The following is a 21,093-nucleotide window of genomic DNA, read 5'->3' on the forward strand; positions in this document are numbered from 1 at the left end:
ACCAAGCTAAGGAGACCTTATTACGAAGGTAGTGGGGCCGTTGAAGGGTTTAAATGGGAGAGTGATTGTGAACAGATTAATAGTTTGGAAAGATACAGGCAGAAGTAAACCTCTGGATTTAACCAAAAAATAAAGGACAGAACCACAATGAAGATGTTGGAAAAGATCAGGAAAAACACGGTTAAAAGATATTCACTCTTTTCTCTTATTTACAGATTTCCTTTACGGAATTACCAAATTATTCTTTGAAAATAGAAAACTCAGAAGTGGCTGAGAGCAGTCAGTCAGTCTTCAGAATGTAAAAACTACTATTCTGAAGAAGTAGATATTACATTATTAATTTCATTTCAAGATGCTTTAAAAACGAGCCTTTTGATACACACTGCATGTTTTAAGAGTATGTCACAGTAACTCTAAATCTTATTTGAGATTAACAGAAGAAGAGCACTATAAATTTTAAAGGCTTCACAGACAGGGATCATCTGTTATGTTCACTTTGGAACAGATCATAATTGTCCCTCCCCCTCAACATACCCAAAATACATTGTTTAAGGCTACTTTCTTAATGGTCATGTTATTTCACAGCAAAAGACTGAGGTCACAATGATTTCTGAGCTGACAGAAAACCCCATGGGGGTTCTTTACCTCGCAGCTAGTCTATTCAGTACTAACAATTCCAACCACCAGAAAGAATTTCCCTGCCTAGGCTTATTTTGTTGGCACACCACAACACAAAAAAATCTCCTGGGCCGGGTGAGGTGGCCAGTGCCTGTGATCCCAGCACTTTGGGAGGCCAAGCAGGCGGATCACCTGAGGTCGGGAGTTCCAGACCAGCCTGACCAACATGGAGAAACCCTGTCTCTACTACAAATACAAAATCAGCCAGGGTGGTGGCACATGCCTGTAATCCCAGCTACTTGGAGGCGGAGCAGGAGAATCGCTTGAATCCGGGAGGCGGAGGTTGCGGTGAGCCGAGATCATGCCAATAGACTCCAGCCTGGGCAACAAGAGCGAAACTCTGTCTCAAAACAAAATATCTCCTGACATTTTATATCTAATAAGAAAAGATTTAACAATGATCAGAATAGGAACATCTTTAATATCAGGCAAATTTAACAGCTTTCTCAGTGGATTTCTCAGTAGACTGTGACAAATGACCTTGAAATAAACTCATATTCGCTCTTAAGAAATATTCTATATTTGAATCTTCTTAACAGCAAAAGCCCCAGGAACTTTTTCCTCAACTCCCTAACAACAGCAGCAAAACAAGAGATTCTCGGCTCTCTTTATTTTTAAAAATCACAATAACTACCCTTGTATTTACTATTTACGTTTACCATATATCACCATTTACTATCACCATCATTTCATAAAAGACGCTTTATTTTAACACCAAAAAGCAGAACTTTTTTAAAGAAAGGATAGTCCTTCAATCGAATAAACTGAATTATATAAAAGACTCCCAATATTGTCCTTTTTTTCTTATTTCTGTTCCCTTACTGAGCTGAGCAGTTTGCATAATACCACACACAGGTTAGTCATGTGATTTAAATATGTATACGATAGTAGTTTTGATACTATCACTTAAGTCATATGAAATATCAGATGCACTGTGTGTCAAGTCAGTTATAGAGAACCACTGCTTCAGAGAAATCGCATCTGAGGAGGAAACACCGCAGATACACCCCCTAAAAGTTCACCTTTGAAACAGAAATTTTGATACAAACTTCGCTTTAACTACAACTGTAATTGTAATTATTACACTTATTCTCCACTCACTAGATACTGTACTTGACACTCACGTTATTTGGTTGGCTACCAACGGGCATCAGTGATAAAGCTTTCCTATGGCACAACATTCACTTTCTTACTGAAAATGTCAAGAAACCCCTACACACCTGCAAACATTAGGAAGCATTCTCCAGCTATCTAAAAAGCCACACTGAGTCGGCTAAGCGACTCTGTGTGGTGTACACTAAATCAAAGGAGAAAAGGTGTTTTTATGGAGGAAAAAAATACTGGACCAGCCATTTATTCATAGAAACAATTTTACCCACAACAATACTTGTCCTTTCACTATATACCCTTCTATATTGGTTTGGTTATTTTATAACATACTTGTATATTGTAATGGCTGTTTTTTGTTTGTTTTTTTGAGACAGAGTCTCATTCTGTGGCCCAGGCCCAGGACAGCAGTGGCGAGACCTCGGTTCACTGCACCCTCCGCCTCCTAAGCAATTCTCCTGCCTCGGCCTCCCGAGCCGCTGGGATCACAAGCGTGTGCCACCACGCCCGGGGCTAATTTTTATATTTTTTGTAGAGACGGGGTTTCACTACTTTGGCCAGGCTGGTATCAAACTCCTGACCTCAGGTGATCCGCCCGCCTCGGCCTCCCAAACTACTGAGATTACAGGCATCAGCCAGGGCGCTCGGCCTTACTATGTCTGGTTTTTGTTTTTTTGAGACGGAGCCTGGCTCTGTCGCCCAGGCTGGAGTACAGTGGCGCGAACTTGGCTCACTGCAACCTGATGCAACTAACCACGTCTCAAGAAGAAAGGACGATCCGTCGGCCTGGGGCGCCGGCCACAGCAGAAGCAGCACCAGCAGCAGGCCTGGGGTCCACCGCCCGTTGGCCCCTGCTCCTCCGCGCTGCGCCCTCCGGGCCACTAAACAACGCTGTCCCCGCCCCAGGAAAGGGACCCGGGCCATGGGGCGGCAGCCCCAGCCTCTCCCGGAACGCCGGAAAGGCAAGCACGAGGGTCGCACCCGGCCTGTCTGCACACAGACAAGCCGCAAGCGGGGTCCCAGAACCAGCTGAACCCCAACACCAAGGGACGCAAGCCCGTGGGTCTCGGCGGCGAAGCCTGCGGGTTGTCCCAGGAGCCCCGAAGCCCAGAACGAGGACGGCGCGGGAAGGGAAAGGCGCAGGCGCGGGACACACTGGAGGGGCCCAGGAGCAGGGACGGCGCAGGCGCTGGGCCTGCCGGGGTCTGCGGGGACGCCCGGGCGCGGTCGTGCGGGCGGCGCTGAGGCGATAAACCAACCCGCCAGCGAAGACTGCGGGAACCCGGCCGTAACTCTTACCGCGCGGCACCGTATCGCTCCCTCGCAATCTCCTGGTTGGGGCTGGGCGGTGAGCTCACCCGGTGGCTCAGCCGAGACCCGTTGAGTCCGGCCTCAGGGAAGCAGCCAACCCCGCGGCGCCGCTTGCCGGGTCCGCCCTGCCTCCCTGCGGCCCCCGCCCTTGGCCAGCCCCTTCGCGCTCAGCAGGGCTGCGGCCGTCTGCGCAGGCGCTGTGGAGGCCCCGCCTACATTCCTTCACTGCGCAGGCGCCGCTGTCCCCCACCACCACCCCTCCCCTTACCCCGTCTCCAGCTGGCGTCCGTCTCGGCACTGGGTCGCGCAGGCGCCCTGCCACTTGGCCGGTCAAGAAAAAAAGTAGCCGGCCAGCCGGTGCGCATGCGTCAGGTCTTGGGCTGGAGCCTGGCAAGGCGGATCCATTCAGAGGCCCCACTGGGCCCACCGGAATGATGCTCAGAGTCCGCTAGTCCCAGAGGTTCTCCTCAATGTGTTTACCGTGTGCCAAGGACTGTGCTATGCATGAGCCCGACAGTGGTGAGGAAAACACAAAGCCCTGTCCTCCTGGCACTCCCGGTACATAAGGGAACAGACAAAAAAATAAGCGAGTAACATATATATATATATATGTATATATACACACACACATATTTACATATATATGTATGTATATATATAATATTAAAGAAATTCTGGTGGAGTTCGAGTTCCATCGGCCCCCATCCGGGCCACCCTGCCGCCTTAGTGGCTGCTCCTCCCCAGAACGCTGATGCCTAAGAAGAACCGGATTGCCATTTATGAACTCCTTTTTAAAGAGGAAGTCACGGTGGTCAAGAAGGATGTCCACATGCCTAAGCACCTGGAGCTGGCAGACAAGAATGTGCCCGGCCGGGCACGGTGGCTCACGCCTGTAATCCCAGCACTTTGGGAGGCCGAGGCGGGCGGATCACGAGGTCAGGAGTTCAAGACCAGCCTGGCCAAGATGGTGAAACCCCGTGTCTACTAAAAATACAAAAATATTAGCCGGGCGCAGTGGCAGACACCAGTAATCCCAGCTAGTCGGGAGGCCGAGCAGGAGAATTGCTTGAACCCAGGGGGCGGAGGTTGCAGTGAGCTGAGATCGCGCCCCTGCACTCCAGCCTGGGAGACAGAGTGAGACTCGGCTCAAAAAAAAAAAAAAAAGAATGTGCCCAACCTTCACGTCATGTGGTCCCGAGGCTACTACGTGAAGGAACAGTTTGCCTGGAGACATTTCTACTGGTACCTTACCAATGAGGGTATCCAGTATCTCCGTGATTACCTTCATCTGCCCCTGGAGATTGTGCCTCCCACCCTACGCCGCAGCCGTCCAGGGACTGGCAGGCCTGGGTCTAAAGTTCTGGAGGGTGAGCGACCTGCAAGACTCACAAGAGGGGAGGCCGACAGAGATACCTACAGAGGGAGTGCTGTGCCCCCTGGTGCCGACAAGAAAGCCGAGGCTGCGGCTGGGTCAGCAACCGAATTCCAGTTTAGAGGCGGATTTGGTCGTGGACGCCGTCAGCCACCTCAGTAAAACTGGAGAGGATTATTTTGCATTGAATAAACTTACAGCCAAAAAGACTTAAAAAAAAAAAGAAAAAAGAAAAAAATTGTATTATGTCGCAAATGAACCCGTTGCAATGATCATACAGGTTCTTTCCTTTGATAGTTTGTACTACTTTAATAGTTTTATCTTTTATTACATCATCTTAGTTTCCTAGGAAAACCCCAACTTGGTCGTGATACATGTTTAATCCATTGCTGGATTATTTGCTAATATTTTATTTAGCATTTTTGCATATATGTCCATAAGAAGTTAGTCTATACTTTTGCCTCCTTGTACTATTTATGTCTGGTTTGGTTTTAAGCCTATACTAAATTCACAATGAGTTGGGAAGAATTCCATTTTCTTCTTTTTCTGAAAGATTATGTAGGCTGGGCACTGTGGCTTACACTTGTAAAACTAGCACTTGGGGAGGCCGAGGCGGGTGGACTACCTGAGGTCGGGAGTTCAAGAACAGCCTGGCCAGCATGGTGAAATCCCATCTCTATTAAAATACAAAAAATTAGCCGGGCGCACCTGTAATCCCAGCTACTCTGGAGGCTGAGGCAGGAGAATCGCTTGAACCTGGGAGGCGGAGGTTGCACTGAGCGGAGATCACGCCGCTGCACTCCAGTCTGGGCTACAAAGCCAGACTTCCCTCAAAAATAAATAAATTAATTAATTTTAAAAAATTATGTAGAAGATAAAAACTTTATGTTCTTTTTAATGTTTGCTGTCTATAAAATCATCTGGGCCAGGTGCTTTTCTTTGGTTTTGTCTTTTTGTGAGATTTCTGAGGGGATGGGATACAGATTTTAAAATAAACATTCAATTCCTTTAATGGTTCTAGATCTAGACAAACTTTTCTGTTTCTCCCCACTTCATTTTTATGCAGTTATATTTTTCTTTTGAGACAGAGTTTCTCTGTCGCAGTCACGCGATCTTGGCTCACTGCAACCTCCGCCTCCCAGGTTCAAGTGATTCTCCCGCCTCAGCCTCCCGCGTAGCTGGGGTTACAAGCATGTGCCACCACGCCCAGCTAATTTTTGTATTTTTAGTAGAGTTGGGGTTTTACTATGTTGGCCAGGCTGGTCTCGAACTCCTGAGGTCAGGTGATCTGCCAACCTCAGCCTCCCAAAGTGCTGGGATTACAAGCATTAGCCACCCCACCTGGCCTGGAGTTATATTTTTCTATAAAACTGCCTGTTTTGATATTTTAAAAAATCACTGGCATAACGTGGTTTATGTAATGTCCTTATGATTTTTGTCTTAATATTATTTATTTATTTATTTAATATATTTATTTAGAGATGGAGTCTTACTCTATTGCCCAGGCTGGAGTGCAGTGGCCTGATCTTGGCTCACCGCGACCTCTGCCTCTCAGGTTCAAGCAATTCTCCTGCCTCAGCCTCCTGAGTAGATGGGATTATAGGCACCCACCACCACCCCCAGCTATTTTTGTGTGTGGTTTTTTGTTGTTGTTGTTGTTGTTGTTTCTTTTTGTGAGACAAAGTTTCGCTGTTGTTGCTCAGGCTGGAGTACAATGGCGCAATCTCGGCTCAGCACTACCTCCATCTCCCGGGTTCAAGCAGTTCTCCTGCCTCAGCCTCCTGAGTGGCTGGGATTACAGGCATGTGCCACTATACCAGGCTAATTTTATATTTTTAGTAGAGATGGGGTTTCTCCATGTTGGTCACGCTGTTCCTGAACTCCTGACCTCAGGTGATCCGCCCGCCTCAGCCTCCCAAAGTGCTGGGATTACAAGGGTGAGCCACGGTGCCTGGCCATTTTCGTATTTTTAGTAGAGATGGAGTTTCACCATGTTGGCCACGCTGGTCTCAAACTCCTGACCTCAAGTGATCTGCCAGTCTTGGCCTCCCAAAGTGCTAGGATTACAGGTGAGAGCCACCGCACCAGGCCTAGCCACCACGCCTGGCCCATTTATTTCTAAATAGACAATACATTTGTATATTTCAAAATTCAGAAGGCACCATCTCAACCCCGTCCCTATTCTGTAGTTTCTCAGATGCAACCAAACAGATTCAGTTTCTTGGTATCTTTCTAGAGGTAGTTTATGAATATAAACAAATATCCAAATAAACAAATGTTCTTTTGCTTTTTTTATACAAATGTTACTTTACTGTACCTATTGATCTGTTCTTTTCTCTTTCTTTCTTTTTATCATTTTATTTTATTTTTTGAGACAAGGTCTTGCTCTGTGGCCTAAGCTGGAGTATAGTTGTGCAATCTGGGCTCACTGCAGGCTTGACCTCCCAGGCTCAAGCGATCCTCCCACCTCAGCCTCCTGAATAGCTGGGACTACAGGGATATGCCACCAAGCCCGGCTAACTTTTTTTATGTATTGTAAAGGCAGAGTTTCACCGTGTTGCCCAGGCTGGTCTCAAACTCTTGGGCTCCCGTGATCTGCACAGGTAGGCCTCCCAAAGTGCTGGGATTACAGGCATGAGCCACCATGCCCAGCCTCCACCTCTTACAGTGGACCTGATATTATAATGCCCACTTCCTATGATGAAAAGGAACTGAATGAGTGTGGGATCTCTAGGACCGCGCTGGCATATAATGGGCCCTTGGGGTTTAGTTTAGTAGCAAATTAAAAGGTGCCCATTCCTCAAAACCTTCTATAGACATCTTTCAGGAAACTGCCATGGATAAATATCTGCAAATCAAAGCAAAACTTTAGGGACAAACTACATGAGTCTTCACCTGTGAATTTTGCATCTATGATGCAAATGACACCCCCTCTAAGGTGTTACTCTTCTGCAGTGCACTACCTGTGCAACTGTCCTCAGCAAAGATAGAGTAATCTGCAGTAACTGAGTGGTGGCTGCCCCCTTTACAGAGGCATAAGTTCTCAACTTGCCACAGTCTGCACCATTCCACTTTGTGCTGTGCCTGGTCCATTTTACTCACTGATATTACCCAATCTCTGAAGGTGTTTAAGTTTGACCATTGACCTCTCATTTCATAGTGAACATCAGAGAAGTGAAAGGATTCACCCGAGATCACTCAGCAAGTGTGCAGTGTCAGCAAGTTAGCAGTAAGTCAAAACTAGGCCTTAAGGCTCTTGTCACTTCAGAGCAGGACTCTTACTGCCATGCAGCTACCTCTCTCACCAGGTGGTCCAAGGCATTTGGTTGTCTCTGGCTTTGGTGGTTGTGGGGAGGGGTGGATCAGAGATGCCCTGGGCCACGTTGGCTCTAGGCCACATGCAAGCAAGCTGGAAACTGAATTGCCTCTGCAGCTGCAGAAGACTAATTTCTATATTGATATTTGGAAAAACTAACAGCTGGAAAACGCCAAACTCATTTTTAAAAATATGATCATATTAAATGACGTTAGATGCATCATTTATATATTGCTCGCAGTGCCAGTATCCTCAAATATGGTTTTAATTTTAGTAGATATCTTGCTAGGGGAAGCACATTTCTAAGTTATCCAGATATAGGGCCCTCTTTCCTTCTCTTTCTGTCCACACGCAACCAGATTCTTTGTGGAGTTAAAGTTGACATTTATTTAAATGCGTCTTGGTGTCTGGTTTTTTCACCTTTAATTTAGGGTTTTCTATCTGGGATGAAAAAGAATCACTTGGAGGGATTTTTCAAAATACCAATGGCCAGGCCACTATCCAGTCAATCAGAAGCAAAATCTCCTTGGATGGGACCTAGAAGTCTTTACAGTTTTCTAGCATTTTAATGAACATCCCTGATTAAGACCCATCGGGTCTTAAGAGTGTGGCATATGCATTATTCAAGTTCCTAGAGGCTCTCTAAAACAAAAAAAAATCTGCTTTATTCTCTGCCTGGTGTTGATGGGTCAGTCTCTTTAGCCGTTAGTCTGATCCTAGAAATTTATGGTCATAATTTGATGAGCAATGTTGGGAATGGCTTCACCTTCTTTTTTTTTTGTTTTGTTTTGTTTTGAGACAGAGTCTCACTCTGTCAACCAGGCTGGAGTGTAGTGGCGCAATCTCCGCTCACTGCAACCTCCACCCCAATACTTTCATTTTTAAATATTATTTATGGCATCCAGATTTGCATAAGATGGACTGGGTCAATGGCCATGCCCTTTATAAATCAATATTCTTAAGTTCTGCAAATTCAGTTTCCTAAAGAGCCAAATCACATCCTACTCATCAGCAAGGCGGGTAGACATCATTTTCACAATCACTTCTAATTTTCCACCATTGTAAAAAAAACATATGCAATCAATTTCTTATTGTAAAATAAACAATTTACTTTTCCAGGACCCACTGCCTCCCCGCTCCCTTTTTTTTTTTAAATGACCTTGAACCCTTTGTCACGAGTCAGTTGCCAAGAGAAGCCTGTTTGTTGGTTTCAGAGCAGTTCATGCAGACACAGATCACTTCCTCTGAGAATTCATTTGCTTCCCCAGAATGGAATCTGGCTAGGCCCCTGACCTTGCTGGTCACATGGGCCGGGGCATCCATCAGTCATACCCCGGACTCCTATCTGTGTCTAACACCACACCTCACCCCCAACTGCACGGCAGCCACTTGCATAGCACTCTGGGAGGGCTCTGGGCATGAGCAGCGAGGACTCCATCAACAGCTCCCCCAAATAAGCCCTGCTAATGAGGGTGGCTTGAGAAGCAGCTTTGATGTGCTCCTAAATCCAGTTGCAAAACAGAACTAAAGTTAAGGCCTCTGCACAGCACTGTGTTCTAACTTTGAAGTATTCTTACTCTAGTGTCCTGTGTGGTGGTGTTGGAATTGTCCATTGCTAAGAATCAGAGGAGAAAAGCACTTAGCATCGCAGGACTTGGAGCACTGGTGCTGAGGCCACCCTTCATTCATTCGTCGGATGTGTGTTAAGGCCCAGGCCCAGGGCAGGGGTCGGGGATTCTCCTCTCACACAGCACGTGGGTGGCAGGACCAACACCGGGTCTGATCTCCCAGCTGGGGGCACAGGCTGCTAACCCCAGGCCTGGAATCTGTCAGATGCCCTTCCTGTGCTGACTTTACTTAGACAGGCCTCCTGACCTTCCCGCAAAGATCATGTGTGATTTGCAGGGGTTCTGGCCGCTTGAAAATTTCCTGAGAAAGTACATGCAATGAGGACAGAGCTTGCAGAGGGAGGACAGGCATGCAGAAGGCTCTGTGTGCAGCCCCAGACCTGGGTACCTTCGTCACCATCCTCATCCCGCCTCTGGGTGTGCAGATAGGGAGCAGGTCTCCTGTGTTATGGCCCAAGCAGGGCTGTCAGGACACTGAGAACATTCCCTCCTCCCGCAGGAGAGAGAGGTCCAAGGTGCCCTACATCAGGTGCCAGGGTGTGGAGGAGATCAAGCACCGAGGGATGGAGGAGGTGGGCATCTACCACGTGTCTGGAGTGGCCGCAGACATCCAGGCACTGAAGGCAGCCTTCAACGTCAGTGAGTGTCGGCCTGCGCAGGGCGGGATGGAGGTGTGGGCAGTGGTGTCCGCGATGAGATCTCAGAGTGCTCCATGGCCCAGGCATGTCACATCCTTCTCTCTGTCTTTTCTTCATTTACTGTGTTATTATTTTTAAAAAAGAGAAAACAAGAGTTGTACAAACAGCTTCTATAGAAGTCAGTTTTTACACCATCGTACCCACTCATGCCACTTGGTGGGGTGGACCAGGGGCTTCTGTGGGGCCTTGGCCTTCCTGCCGTGGGGGTGGACAGGAGGTGGAAGCCCAGGACTCGGTGCAGTCTGTCCACTGCCCTGTGTGAGGATGCGGCGGGCAGAGGGCACTGATGAAATTCAGCTCAGGCCGGGGCTGCAGCATCTCCGCCTCCATCTCACCAACCCTCACAGGCTTTGAAGGACCCGGACCTGCCTCAAATGCCAGGGGAGGGCACTGAGACCCCAGAGGGTCCTTTCCAGTATCTTCGAAGCAACGGGATTTTGTGCCTGCAGACCCTTCTTTGCAGCACACACCACCCACCCTGACCAGGACCCCTAGAATGCCCAGCATCCCTGGGAGGGCCCTGTGGTAGTTTCAGCTCCCTCTGGGGGCCCAGAATGGACCTGGCCTGTGGTGAGGATGTAAGTACCAATGGCCAATTGGGTCCAAAGGAAGACACAGGTTCAAACACTGAAACCAATCAGATTCTCCCATGGCCTTCCTGCTATCAGAAGACACTGGTGCAGGGGTGGTTGCTATGTACACGGCAGAGCCACCCAATCCCCATGCAGGCACTGTGTCCTGCCACACTGGCCTCCTCCTGGCCATCACATGGGGCCAAGCAGGGGAGAGGAATGGGAATGCCCACGCACCCCCATCAACTCTGCAGACACAGAACCACGTGCAGCTCTTGGGAGGAGTCAGATGAGCTGCTCAAAGCCTGGGAGGTACCCGCACAGTGGTCAGCGTGGCAGGGACGGTGCTTTAGCCAAGGCAGGGATAGCGGGTGACTCACTCGGGATCCTCAAGGAGGCTGCTGCATTTCCGTGCTCTTTCCAGATAACAAGGACGTGTCGGTGATGATGAGCGAGATGGACGTGAACGCCATTGCAGGCACGCTGAAGCTGTACTTCCGTGAGCTGCCCGAGCCCCTCTTCACTGATGAGTTCTACCCCAACTTCGCAGAGGGCATCGGTGAGCACTAGAGGCCTTGGCCTCATGGGAGACGTCTCCTCCACGTGCACTGCTGCCCTTGGAGGCTGTGAAAAGTGAGGTGTGGGAACCTGAGCTGTGTCTCCTCTGCCATGGTCGGCATTTTAACCCAACCTCAAAAAGCAGGGGACCAGAACTGAGCCTGTCCTGGAAGGCGTTGCCCATCCCCAGAGGGCTCCCCATCCGTATTTCTCAAGGAGGCCAAGTGGGTGAAATGGTCAGCACTGCCATGCTGTGGGGTCCTGAAGTCTGCTGTCCTTCCTGCAGACCAGGGCTGAACACTGGTGCCCAGGTGCTCTTGCCATGGGTCCTGGTCCAGCCAAGCATGGTTTCAAACATGACCTGACCCTTAGTCAACCTGGAGGCTGATGTCTAGAGTGGGCGCTGGCGCCTGCAGCACCTGTAGCCTCTGCATCACCCTTAGGGCAGGTCTTTCTCCCAGGCCCATGCACAGAGGACCTGGTCTCCCAGCCTCCAGGTGCCCCTGTGGTGTCCAGGACGACGAGCGGGTCTCTGCGTACTTGGTGGGGCTGGGACCCTCCCACTTCCCACCTCCTTGTGTCCCTCACTCCCCTGTTTCATTCCATGCTGAGCCTCCCCTGCCTTGGGCTCCCCTGGGGAGGGGGTGGTGGCAGGAGCTGCCCAAGGGCAGCTCTGCCCATGAGCAGCTGCTCTAGCGGCTCCTCCTGCTGCTGTTTGCCGGGTGCTGCTGACCCCTGCGAGGTAGAGAAAGGCGTTCAGGTGGTTCACACCCCACACAGGTGCCCCTCACAGGGTCCTCACTGGTGGCCAGCGCTGTGTGTGATGATGATGACAAGCCTAAACTGCGCAAGCACTCATGTCCCGGGCGCTCCATGTGACCACCTCGGGAGAGGTCTCTGGCTTTTTGTAACATGGAGGAGTAACCCGGAGGAGTAACCCACCGCCTCCTGCAGCTCTTTCAGACCCAGTTGCAAAGAAGAGCTGCATGCTCAATGTGCTGCTGTCCCTGCCGGAGGCCAACCTGCTCACCTTCCTTTTCCTTCTAGACCACCTGGAAAGGTAGCCCAGCTCTCCCGTGGCTGCCTGGGGCTCCAAGTCCCCATGCCGCGGGGTGCCCCTCTGCTCCCACCAGACCCCCAACACCGAGGACCTTTTCCCCTGACCCCTGTCTGCAATCTCTCACTGCCTCTGGCGACTAGTGCCACTGCCACCCCCGCCCCTGCCTCTCCTCTTTGCCACCCTCCTCCCTCTGCACTGTGGTCTTAACAAAGAGCTCAGAGCTTTGGCCATGGCCAGCAGTGCACTTGGATCCCCCTCTTCCCTCCCAACCACATCATGAAGACCTCCCCGAGCTGACCCCTTGTCCTGGGCCACTGGGACCCAGAAGTACCAGGGCTGGAGTCAGCTTGCAGCACAGACAGGGTCGAGGTCACTCCCTCCCTGAGGACTCCAGCACAGCACAGCCCCTCTGCCTCTCTCCTGGTGGTGGCGTTGAAACAGCACCCTCTGCTTCAGTCCTCTACAGGGTGGCAGAGAAGGAGGCAGTCAATAAGATGTCCCTGCACAACCTCGCCACTGTCTTTGGCCCCACGCTGCTCTGGCCCTCCGAGAAGGAGAGCAAGCTCCCTGCCAACCCCAGCCAGCCCATCACCATGACCGACAGCTGGTCCTTGGAGGTCATGTCCCAGGTATGGGAAGACAGTCTCGAGCCCATGCCACCCCAGCCTGACGGAGATGGCCTCTGCCTGCCCCACCCCCAGTCCTGCCCATCTTCCTACTTGCATCGTATGTGGTGGTGGCTGAGATTCAGAGAGAGGGACTTGCCTAGGTCTGCATGGATGGGAGTGATAGGGGGTGCCCAGGCCACCTCCTGGTCCTGCTGGTGCACCTTGCTGGGGGCTTAAAACCACCCCAAGTGTTTGGGTGTGGTGGCTCATGCCTGTAATCCCAGCACTTTGGGAGGACGAGGCAGGACAACCGAACCCAGGTGTTTGAGACCAGTCTGGGCAATGTAGCAAACCCCGTCTCTAGAAAAAATACAAAGAAAAATTAGCCAGGCATTGTGGCACACATCTGTAATCCTAGGTATCTGGGAGGCTGACACAGGAGGATTGCTTGAGCCCAGGAGTTAGAGGCTGCAGTGATCCATGACGGAGCCGCTGTACTCCAGCCTGGGGGACAGAGCAAGGCCCTGTGCATCTCTAAAATAAACAACCACCCCCACCCAACAAGTTATGCCTTGTCAGGACCCCACCCTACCCCCGTCTCACTGTAAGGGGTTCATGACACCAGCAGGGGTTTCTAGCACCTGAGGTGGACTTGGAGGCTTGGGCCCCAAAGACCTCCCCACCAGCAGCTGTGAGCCCCTCTCTGAGCCAGTCTCCTCTTCCCCACTCTGCCCGGGCAGGTCCAGGTGCTGCTGTACTTCCTGCGGCTGGAGGCCATCCCTGCCCCGGATAGCAAGAGACAGAGTATCCTGTTCTCCACCGATGTCTAAAGGTCCCAGTCCATCTCCTGGAGGCGGACAGATGACCTGGAAAACTCTGGCTAATCAAGGCCATCTGTAGAGTGGGAGTCAAGATTTTCTGAGGCATCCTTGGGACGTCCCCAAGTGTCAGGCCATCTGCCAAGAGACAGCGGCCCAAAGCAGAAGGACAGCTGGCCTGGGCAGATCCCGCCCAGGTCTGAGAGCCCCAGGCTGGCCTCAGACTGTGGGTTTTTTATGTGGCCACCCGAGGGCGCCCCAAGCCAGTTCATCTCAGAGGCCAGGCCTGGCCCTGGGAGACAGGGTGAAAGGAGTGGTTTTTATGGACTTAACAGAGTTTAAAAGATTTCTACTGGATCACTTGTCAAGATGCGCCCTCTCTGGGGAGAAGGGAACGTGACCGGATTCCCTCACTGTTGTATCTGGAATAAATGCTGCTGCTTCATCCTGTGGGGCCATGGCCTGTGTGGGTGGGGCCTCTTCCATTTCCCTGACTTAGAAACCACACTCCACTTAGAACAGGGTTGGAGAGGCTTAGTCAGCACTGGGGAGTGTTTGGACTCCATTCTTGCCTTTCTTCTTTTTCTTTCCAGAAGGATTTTTGTGCAGAAATGGGTCTTTTGTTGCCACGTTTGTCCTCATTGGAAGGCAGCTCCAGGAGGCCCGTGAAATGTCGGGGGACAGGACCCCCAGGGAGGGAATCCCAGGCTACGCACTTCAGGGTTCGTTCTCCAGGGAGAGCGACCTCGTCCCCCTCTCCTGACCGCCCTTCCGGCCCACGCTCTCCTGTTTGGCTTCCACAGGCCTGGACTTCTCTGGCTTCTCTGCCCACACACTCCCTGCCCCAAGTGTCCCTGCCCCTGCCCCAGCACAGGTGACTTCATTTCTGTCCTCTCAGCTCAGTGGACTCACTCAACTTTTGTAAAAGTCTCCACCTGGTGGTAGCAGCTTGCTGATGACTTGTTTTAAAACTTTCATCCTAAATAACCTTTTGATACTTGAATATTTTTAAGTTTTATATGTAGTTTCTAATTTTTTTTCCTAACAGATTCAGATACCTAATAAGATGCTGGAATGTAATCCCTGGACAATCCGTGTCCTGGCAGCATTTGGTCTTCCTCTAAGTGCCTGGCTTCACTGTTCTCAGGATGGGGTTCTGGTCTCTGGGGAACAGGATACGTGGAGGGTTAGGAAGGGGCCAGGCCTAGAGACGGGAGACTCCCTCCCAGAGCAGGTGGAGGCACAGGACCATTTGCTACCCCATCTGCCGGCACCTGCGGGGGAGCCCAGGCATTCTTTGTAAACCCTCCTGACCACCTGGCTAAAGAAAACAGAAGCATGGAGGCTGCCAAGTGTTTTCAAGAAATAACCCCATGAACATTGCATCACTTTTTTAGAAAGAGGGGCTTGGGGCAGGCAGAGGAGAGAAGGGAGAGCAAACTGAAAGCCAAGTTTCCAGATGGTCCTGCAGGAGGAGAGGATGCAGCTGCCCAGAGGGAAGCAGGATCACATTTAAGGAAGTGTGTGGGGTCCCTGGATGACACCAGCACCCAGTGCGACTCTGGGGACCGCTCCCAAGGTGGGAGGAGTGGGTGCCCCTGTGTGTCAGTGGGCAGCTCCTGCTGAGCCCGCAGCTCACTGGGGAGCCTGACAGCCGGGCCATGCGCCTGACACTCCTCTCTGCTTATGGATCTGGCGAGGCAGGGAGCAGAAAACAGAGCCACTTGAAGGCTTTCTCTCTGCATCTGTGTGCAGTGTGGATTTAGTTGTGCTTTTTTCTTGCTGGGAGACCACAGCCACCATTTACAAGCAGTGTCACCCTTGTGGGTGGCGAGGACAGAACAGAAGCCTCTGCTCTCTGTACCTATGTGGGCCCGGTGGCCTCCCCTGTCCTGGCTTCCATCTCTGTCTCAGCGACCATCCAGCCCTGCACAGGAACACATGTTGCTTAGGAAAGCCAAATCCAGACCTTGTCTCAGTCTCCTCTGGTCTCATGATGTGCATCTGTTACCTTGAAATTGGAAACCAGTCTATCAATGTCTGTGCCAATTTTTGTTCCCTCTCCAACCTCCTTCCCCTTACGACTTTTTATTTATGTAGGATGTGTGCTGCCTGATGATGGGATGACCACACTTTTCCATGTTCTAAAAGTGCTCCTCTCCCGCAGGGCCCCAGGCCTGATGGTTGCTTTGGGTCTACAGCTACGTCTTACCCGCCTCCTGGCTCGAAAGCCTGTGTGGTGGCAAAGCCGGTGCGGGGCTGGGGAACGCGGCGTTCTCCAGGAGGGGGACCCGGCTCTCCTTCTGCAATGCAGGCAAAGGCCTAGATGCCAGTGTGACCTCCCACAAGGCATGGCTTCCAGACTCCCCGAACAGAAGTGATGCATTTTTGCCTCGGGCCCTGGGTTTGAAGCAGCCTGGCTTTCTCTCGGTAAGTGGCTGGTGTCTCAGCAGCTGCAATCTGAGCTCAGCCACCTACACACCACCGTGAGGGAAAGAACTGCCGACACTTTCGTTGAAAAGTTTCCTGAGACGACTTGCGTGCATGTTGATTTCATGATCAGCGCCACTGGGAAGAAGCCCTGAGCCGGTGGGGTGGGGCTGGAATCGGCAGGTGCAGTGATGGGGCTGGGTGCCCAGGGGGCCTCAGTGCTCTATCAGGCCACGGTGGCCAAGCCAAGGCTGCAGGAAGGGCCAGCCTGGGAGGTGTGGGTGAGCACAGGCAGGCGCCAGCTGGGCAGTGTTAGGATGCTGGAGCAGCATCTGTAACTCTGCTGAGTGGGGTAGTCTGGTTGGGGCAGGGACTGCTGTTGCTTTGGCAGAGAGAGATGATCCCCACCTTGGAGAGGCTGTTCTGACTCTGCAGGTGGGACAGGGACAGATGGCCGCCAACGTGACCCGGCTGGTCTTCCTTTGCTGTGCTGAGCCCTGGGACATGGAGGATGCCCGCCACACACAGCCTGGGCCCGGGTTCTTACCTGTGGCCACCGCTCTGGCACGAGCCCCTCAGTCTTGGGTGGTGTCTGCCTGGTCCGGGATTTGGTGTTGCTGCTGAGTCCAGCCTTTCCACCACCTCCGCATGGGCCGTGGGTGTTGTCAGCTGCCTCCCGCCTTGGCTTCAGTAGCTCACCCAGCTTACAGGGGAGCTGCCCTGGGCTGGAGATGGGCACAAACCCTGGGTCCTACTTGAATGCAGCTTGCGGAGACCCGGCCACATCCACTGGGCCACAGGTTGCCCTCGGCAATGCCCACATGAGCCGTCAGCCTGAGCCTCCCTAGGACAGCAAGGCTCACACGACAAAGGCTGCCCGTGGCCTTTCTCAATGAGGTGGCTGAGCCCAGCCAGGACCTTTCTCGGACTCCCGGGATGTGGCTCTGCTCGTGAGCAGCCTGGTCAGCTCTCTCGGGGTGAGAGGGGCTTGTCACACAGGCCCCTGCCTGCGGTGTGACCCTTCTCAGCTTTTCTCAGCTGCCCTGCCTGCGGAGTGTCACTGCCACCATGATCATTTCCCTGACACTGGGAGGGTGTGGGGACGTCCTGGGTAGAGACAGGGCCCGTGGCAGCAGCAGGCTCAGGGGCGCCCTGCACTGGTGGGCTGGGGACCTGGTGGAGACCACACCAAGGGCTGGACAAGGGGACGAGCCTCCACCCTGGCCTCTCCTCAGGCCTCAGCAGCCCCTCCCACAGGCAGAAGGGTTCACACTGGGTTCTGCCCTCACTGCAAGAGCTACGAGTGCCACGTGCTGTTTTGTCCAATCTGGTGTCTGCAGGGCAGGAAAGGGCTGCCGCTGGCCCATTTCTGAGTGTTCAGCACCTAAGGGTGACAGCACTGTCTGTCCCTACCCTCCGGGTCCTGTTTGAAAATCAAACCCGTGCTCACAGGCCGATTTGTTTTTTCTTTCAGAGACAGGGTCCCACTTTGTCACCCAAGCTGGAGTGCAGTGGTGCGATTATAGCTCAATGCAGCCTCCAATCCCCGGACTCAAGGGACCCTCCTGCCTCAGCCTGCCAAGTAGCTTGGACTATAGCTGTGTGCCATTGCACCTGTTTTATTCTTATTTTGTAGACATGGGGTCTGGCTATGTTGTCCAGGCTATTCTCAAAATTCCCGGCCTCAAGCAATCCTCTTGCCTCGGCCTCTCAAAGGTTGGGATTACAGGTGTGAGGCAAGGCACCCAGCTCAGCCACAGAGCCCTATTGCATCTCTCTTACTAGGAGCAAGAGCTGACTGCCGCCTCATCCCCATTCCAGAGTGTTGGGGCTGTGTTCAGCCCAGGCCGGGCCACTGGCGTTGCCCAGGGAGCGGGATCATTCACTGCTGCCCCAAATCTGAGATCATTCCACCTCGACAAGACTTCCTCATCTAATCCCTTTACTTGACATCTGGGGAAACCAATGTGCACAGAGCACCCCCAGCTCACTCGGGTGTGAGAGCTGATCCACAAGCAGAGGCTGAGATCCTCGGATCTTGTCCCCCAGCCGCCCCGCAAGCTTGCTCCCTTTCTGCTGGAAGAGATGGGGCTGGACCTCGACCGGCAGCCCTGGCCTGGACATGAGTGTGCTCGTGCAGGTATTCAGGCCGAGATGCCCCGGCATCATATTTTTTTCTGTTTTTGAGATGGTGTCTCACTCTATCGCCCAAGCTGGAGAGCAGTGGCATGAAATCAGCTCACTGCAACCTCTGCCTCCTGGTTAAAGTGATTCTTCTGCCTCAGCCTTCCAAATAGCTGGGACTACAGGCTTGTACAACCACGCCTGACTAATTTTTGTATTTTTACTAGAGACGGGGTTTCCCCATGTTGGCCAGGCTCGTGTCGAACTCCTGACCTCAGGTGATCCACCTGCCTTGGCCTCCCAAAGTGCTAGGATTACAGGTGGGAGCCACTGCATCATTTAAATGTAGTGAGGGACCGGGTGCGGTGGCTCATGCCTGTAATCGCAGTAATTTGAGAGGACGAGGCTGTCAGATCACCTAAGGTCAGGCGTTCGAGACCAGCCCGGACAATGTGGTGAAACTGTGTCTCTACAAAAAAATAGAAAAAAAATTATCCCTGCGTGGTGGTGCGTACCTGTAGTCCCAGTTACTCAGGAGGCTGAGGCATTAGAATCGCTTAAACCTCTTGAGGCGGAGGCTGCAGTGAGCTGAGATGGCGCCATTGCACTCCAGCCTGGGTGACAGAGTAAAACCTTGTCTCTAAATAATTAAATAAATAAATATGGCCATGCACGGTGCCTTAGGCCTGTAATCCCAACACATTGGGGGCCAATGCAGGTGGTCCCTGAGGTCAGGAGTCCGAGATCAGCCTGGCCAAGACGGTGAAACACTGTCTCTACTAAAAATACAAAAATTAGCCAGGCATAGTGGCAGGCACCTGTAATCCCAGCTACTCAGGACACTGAGGCAGGAGAACCACTTGAACCTGGAAGGCAGAGGTTGCAGTGAGCTGAGATTGCACCACTGCACTCTAGCCTGGGCAATGGAGCAAGACTCCATCTCAAATAAATTAATTAATAAATACAGAATAAATACAAATAAATTAATAAATACAGAGCAAGATTCTCTCTCAAACAAATAAATAAATGTACACCTGTAATCCTAGCACTTTGGGAGGCTAAGACAGGTCGATCACCTGAGGTCAGGAGTTCGAGCCCAGCCTGACCAATATATCGAAACCCCATCTGAAATACTAAAAATACAAAAATTAGCTGGGAGTTGTGACATGTGCCTGTAGTCCCAGCTACTCGGGAGGCTGAGACAGGAGAATTACTTGAACCCAGGATGTGGAGGTTGCAGTCAGCCGAGATCTCGCCACTGCACTTCAGCCTGGGTGACAGAGTGAGATTCTGTCTCAAAAGGAATAAATAAATAAAATACAAAATAAAAAAGTAAGTGTAGTAAAATTGCAGAGTCGTGCTGCGGAAGCGTGCTGGTCCTATCCATGGAGTGGAGGCTGATTTCATACACAAATGTCACAAGAACTTTTTTTTGTTTTGTTTTCTTTTATTTTGAGACGGAGTCTTGCTCTGTCACCCAGGCTGGAGTGCAGTGGTGCGATCTCGGCTCACTGCAAGCTCTGCCTCCCGGGTTTATGCCATTCTCCTGCCTCAGCCTCCCGAGTAGCTGGGACTACAGGCACCCGCCACCACACCCAGCTATGTTTTTTGTATTTTTAGTAGAGATGGGGTTTCACCATGTTATCCAGGATAGTCTCGATCTCCTGACCTCGTGATCCACCTGCCTCAGCCTCCCAAAGTGCTGGGATTGCAGGCATGAGCCACCGTGCCTGGCCACAAGAACTTTTATACCCACCCCTGAAAGAAAGCCCTGATTGCCTTCTGAAGAAGCAGTACATGGACTAACACGTGGGCTATCCCAGACAGCTCTGGAAAAATAAACAGAAAACAGAAAATGACACGCTAAGCCCTTGAGGCCAAAATGCCCTTCGCCAAAGCAGCTGCCAGAAGACAGGGAGCAGGATCGGGTTGGAGGTCACTTCTGGGTGAGGGGGAGAACGGTCAGGCCCGGGGCAGGGGTGTTGGAGCCTGGTTGGCCTCACTGGAACAGAAGAGAGCTGCTTCATGATGCTCAGCTGACAGGCAGAGCCTTGCATAACCCAAGTTCTCACGGTACAGAGAGGCCAGCCAGCGCGGGGACAAAGACACACACGCACTGAAATGGTTTCCCGGAAGACAGGGCCCAGTTGCATTTCTCAAATGGGACCAGATTGGAAGGGAGACCAGCTGCTTTGGGCAAATGAGGCCACTTCTGAATGAGCTCCCAAACTAGATGGTGCCGAGGGCCGTGGACCTGGCAGCTGGGCTAGACATGGCATGGCCCTGTATTCCAGGAAACGGCATCTCAGTGCTTGTCTCGCCAGTTCTCCAAAAGAACCATCCACTGGCCATTTTTCCATTCCCCTCCTATGCACAGACTGGGCGGGGCCTGACCAGAAACTCTCCCTTAGGGTTTTCCGTCACTGCCAAAACTTGAGCCCAGCAGTGAGGATGTGATGTTAAAATGTGACTCTGGGCCAGGCAGTGGCTCATGCTTGTCGACCCAGTGCTTTTGGGAGGCTGAGCTGGGAGGATCAATTGAGATCAACAGTTCAAGGCCAACCTGAGGGACAGAGATCTCTACAAACAAATAAAAACTAGCCAGCTCTGGTGACATGCACTGCTAGTCTCAGCTGCCCAGAAGGCTGAAGTGGCTTCAGCCCAGGAGTTCAAAGCTGCAGCTATGATCGTGCCACTGTATTCCAACACGAAAGACATAGCGAGACCATGTCTTGAAAAAAGGAACAAATAAACTAGGTATAGAAGAAACATACCTGAAAATGTCAGGGCTGGGTGCAGTGGCTCACGAGTGT

General features: G+C 51.7%; 2 protein-coding genes across 2 annotated transcripts; both read left to right on the forward strand.

The window, feature by feature from the left end:
• The first annotated feature begins 3,437 nt into the window (after nucleotides 1-3,437).
• Nucleotides 3,438-4,630, forward strand: LOC115834171 (40S ribosomal protein S10-like). Its single transcript, XM_030808933.1, has 2 exons — nucleotides 3,438-3,958; nucleotides 4,262-4,630. Exons 1-2 carry the CDS (start codon nucleotides 3,848-3,850, stop codon nucleotides 4,628-4,630), a joined length of 480 nt encoding a protein of 159 aa, XP_030664793.1. The 5' UTR covers nucleotides 3,438-3,847.
• Nucleotides 4,631-9,196: 4,566 nt separating this feature from the next.
• On the forward strand, nucleotides 9,197-13,738 carry LOC100593087 (breakpoint cluster region protein-like). Its single transcript, XM_030808931.1, has 5 exons — nucleotides 9,197-10,051; nucleotides 11,107-11,241; nucleotides 12,195-12,300; nucleotides 12,767-12,929; nucleotides 13,649-13,738. The coding sequence occupies exons 1-5, from the start codon at nucleotides 9,763-9,765 to the stop codon at nucleotides 13,736-13,738; spliced, it is 783 nt and encodes a 260-aa protein (XP_030664791.1). The 5' UTR covers nucleotides 9,197-9,762.
• Nucleotides 13,739-21,093: the final 7,355 nt, after the last annotated feature.

Source organism: Nomascus leucogenys, unplaced genomic scaffold (genome assembly GCF_006542625.1).
Source record: "Nomascus leucogenys isolate Asia unplaced genomic scaffold, Asia_NLE_v1 000827F_84512_qpd_obj, whole genome shotgun sequence".
Taxonomy (NCBI): domain Eukaryota; kingdom Metazoa; phylum Chordata; class Mammalia; order Primates; family Hylobatidae; genus Nomascus; species Nomascus leucogenys.

Excerpts from the sequence above, each read along its gene's own strand:
- LOC100593087 (XM_030808931.1), top strand. The coding sequence starts at position 9,763 with ATGCAGAAGGCTCTGTGTGCAGCCCCAGACCTGGGTACCTTCGTCACC. Across the intron at positions 10,052-11,106 it reads GAAGGCAGCCTTCAACGTCA|ATAACAAGGACGTGTCGGTG; the intron begins GTGAGTGTCGGC and ends TGCTCTTTCCAG. Across the intron at positions 12,930-13,648 it reads CCTTGGAGGTCATGTCCCAG|GTCCAGGTGCTGCTGTACTT; the intron begins GTATGGGAAGAC and ends CTGCCCGGGCAG.
- LOC115834171 (XM_030808933.1), top strand. The coding sequence starts at position 3,848 with ATGCCTAAGAAGAACCGGATTGCCATTTATGAACTCCTTTTTAAAGAG. Across the intron at positions 3,959-4,261 it reads TGGAGCTGGCAGACAAGAAT|AATGTGCCCAACCTTCACGT; the intron begins GTGCCCGGCCGG and ends AAAAAAAAAAAG.